The following is a 3532-nucleotide window of genomic DNA, read 5'->3' as shown; positions in this document are numbered from 1 at the left end:
TGACAGCGAATTTATGTAACTTCACTCTTATTTTTTGGTCTAACTTGACCGGGCTAGAGATCTTAAATCTAGCTCGGATATTACGGTCCAAAAGGAATTTGAAGAATAATCGACAGAATATAAGAAAGTAGCCATCACTTTCTATACGGACGGATCTAAAGGTGAGAAAGATTTTCTTTATTATCTTATAAGATAAGGAAAGGAAGATTTTCTTATCTTATTATTCTTATCTTGCAAATTTATATCTTGATCCATGCATTTCATTGCTTCGGAATTATCCGACTTTTATGTGGTATTATGTATATACTGAACTATAGAGATCTGATTTGCTTTGTAGTGAATTAATGCTTTACTGTTATTTTCATCAATTGTTGCATATTATTAATACTTTCGGAAATTCTTCCGTCTTATATTTTATATCCTATGTGTTATATGTTATACTTTGCCAATATTATTGGATGTCTCTACTATGTTTTCATGTTTTCTTAGTTTAATATTTCTTCTTTCAGTCTTTTTCTTCTTCTGTCAAGCGTATTTCTACAATCTTTACCTTTATATTATATTATTGTCTCATATTATTCCAGATTAAATTAAGTTTTTCGTGTTATAAATTTATCTTTTGTTAGACTATTAATTTTTCTATACATACATATATGTATATAGTTGTGTGCTTGTTTTCTCTTTCATAATTCTTTATATAATTTATTATATTAATTTTAAGTATATTATAGTTTCTCGTTGTTCATTCAGATAATTCTATAATATTTTTCTTGAATTATCACTTTACTCCTAAAGTTCTTTTTAGAAGGGAATAAAAGAAAAAAAAGACTCCATCTATTTTTTTTTCCTCTTGGGCACGGATCCATTGTTGAGATCGGTTGTTAGTTAAATATGATAAATAATATCATTATTTAAGTAGCTTGAGGCTTACTTGCCTATTATTATTATCATCAGTTTATCATAATTTTTTTTTTCTTTATTGAAACATATTTTTGTTTTGTAATTTACTCTAAGTTTAAGCTGCATTTAAACATCTCTAGAAACTTACATTTATATTATATAAATCATATTATTACTATGTCTAAAAATAAAAATCCTAAAAGCAATTCGTCTTCTAATGGAAAGAGTGGGAAGAGCAGCAGACAACGGGAACTCTCTTTTGAGACTGAAACATTTTCCTCTTTTCTAGAAGATTCGAATATTTCAAAGAAACCGAAAACAGATTCTTCTTCTTTAATTAATCTTCCCCCTCAAGAAATCACTCTCCTTCTATAACTATGGAAAGGAGAAATTATATCATCGACAAATATATTCCCTCTATGTCCTCGGCTCCAGAACCACATGAGAAAATTGTAGTTGAAAATACTGGCCCACCTATGTTGAACAAAAATAATAACAATTCTAAAAAATTTGATTCTATAAATTCCTAAAAGAAGAATAACAGATATACTAACAATAATAATTTCCCATATTTAGTTCATAGAATCTATTGATGAAGAAAATTTTGGCAATCTCCATCCAGTTAGCTTGGGCAGCTACTTATTGAAAAAAGGAATTAACATCTGTAATATTCGTAGACTTGGTAAAAAAATAATTGGGATTTCTTTTAAAACAGCTAATGATGCTAATTGCTTCATCGATTCTTCTATTCCCTTACCCTTTAATTAGATTCCTTACATTCCTAATTATAAGATTTTTAGAATAAGGATTATAAAAGGTGTCGATAATAAGCTCTCAATTGACAAGATCAAAGAAGGTCTATCGTGGCCGAATGGCATAACGAACATCCATAAAATTGAAAGATAAAATTCAAAAATAAAGATAACGATAGAATTAACGAGTGTCCTCAAAGAATCTATAGTAATTAAAATTGAGTTCAATTCTATTCTTCTGTCCGAATTTATCTACATATATTGAGTAAGATTTAAAGTCTATCCCTTTATTGGTAATGTTAGGAAATGTTCGAACTGTTTACGATGGGGACATTCCTCGGGTTTTTGTCGAGGTACAACAATTTGTGCAAACTATGGAGGCGATCACGACTATAACACATGTTCCAGTACGGATATTTCTTGTGTAAATTGTAAGGGTAAACTTCACTCTCTGAGCTTCTCTTGCCCGGTTTATTCCAAATTCAAGGTCATAAATTCGGTAATGGTTCACTGCAACGTTTTTATTCTTGTAGCCCAATATGTTTTCTTTAAACCGCATTTGAAATTTTGAAATTATAAAAAAGTTAACTACTTTTGTATGAAAAACATCATTTTTCGGCACTTTCTTCATTTAAACTGGTTTTTTAATAACTTCTGATTATGAAAATTGAATTCAATTAATATTATTCTCTTCGTTATTAAAAGACAAAGAGATTGATATATTTTTGAACCTTCTAATATACATATAAAACATTTTACGCTATAATAAAGAATACATTTGTACCCGTTTTTCGATTAAAAAGCAAAAATAAATATTTCAGTTCTAGGATTAATTAAAGTTATTGTTGTCTACAAATGAATTGTTTTTATTTATAGATAAAACAAACTGCATAAAATTATTCGCCAATTTATGATAATAAAATAATAAGATATAAGATATATATAAGATATAAAACAGTTATAATATAATAGTAGGTAATATAATAAGAACATAAATATTAAAATTAAATAAGTATTACTATAAAATTACGAAAAGTGTAATAAATAACAACAGATAAAATATCTGTATAATTAAAAAATATGTAATTATTGTTGGATGGATTACCCTAGTCTATAAATTCCCTCAAAGCATTTTTTCAAATGTGGTTGAACACGAAGTGGCTCTTTAGTTTCAGAAAGAATCTCGAGCATATCGTCATTACTAAGAAAGAAAAAACGTGGGAAAAATAATCTCTTCTTCTCAAGATAATTCAATACACCTGCATTGATCGTCTCCATCAGTATATTTGCCTGTTCCATATTTTCTAATAATCCTATCTGTGAAAAACAGTTTTATCGTTAATAAATGTTGGAATTAGTAAATTTGAAATTAAAGCGTTTTGTTCTATATCTAGGTAATCGATAGTCGAAGGAGCCATATTTGTATCGCGATTAATGCTGAGTCGTTTTCTTCGTTTGTTCTTGACTCTCTCGTTACGCCCCGTTGTACTGTGTATAAAAGAGAATTCTGTTTCCAAATATATATATTCAGTATACTCAGTACTCTTTTACTCATATATTCCACTGTGATCCCTAAGCTTACATCAATAAAGTAAAATTTTACATATAAAAAAATTATAATACTTTAATTAATGAGAAAAAAACATAATCACATGCATTAACATTGCATTAACATTTAACAATTAACATTTAACCCGAATTGCATTAATAATTTAATTGAGATGTGTATAAAAAACGAGCACGCCAAGTTTCTGCTTCACTTTGATCCCATTGGTCAAAATAGTCACTTTAAGCCTGTTTTATGAAACTTAAAAATATTGGGAAAGACAATGACATTAAACTTTTGCTGCATACTTTTGGACGGTTAAGCGGTTTATTAA

The 3532-nt window shown here is 28.1% G+C and overlaps 1 protein-coding gene across 1 annotated transcript in view; it reads right to left on the bottom strand.

The window, feature by feature from the left end:
* Positions 1-2753: 2753 nt before the first annotated feature.
* Positions 2754-3532, bottom strand: part of LOC105448021 (dynein heavy chain 12, axonemal-like) — a 61795-nt gene continuing 61016 nt past the window's right edge. The window contains exon 11 of the mRNA XM_011686380.1: positions 2754-2969. Coding sequence (XP_011684682.1) covers positions 2754-2969 — 216 coding nt within the window. The remainder of the gene's footprint in view (positions 2970-3532) is intronic.

Source organism: Wasmannia auropunctata, unplaced genomic scaffold, assembly GCF_000956235.1.
Source record: "Wasmannia auropunctata unplaced genomic scaffold, wasmannia.A_1.0 LD336090.1, whole genome shotgun sequence".
NCBI lineage: Eukaryota > Metazoa > Arthropoda > Insecta > Hymenoptera > Formicidae > Wasmannia > Wasmannia auropunctata.
Note: the sequence above shows the minus strand (reverse complement) of the source record. Positions and strands in the feature narration are given on the sequence as shown.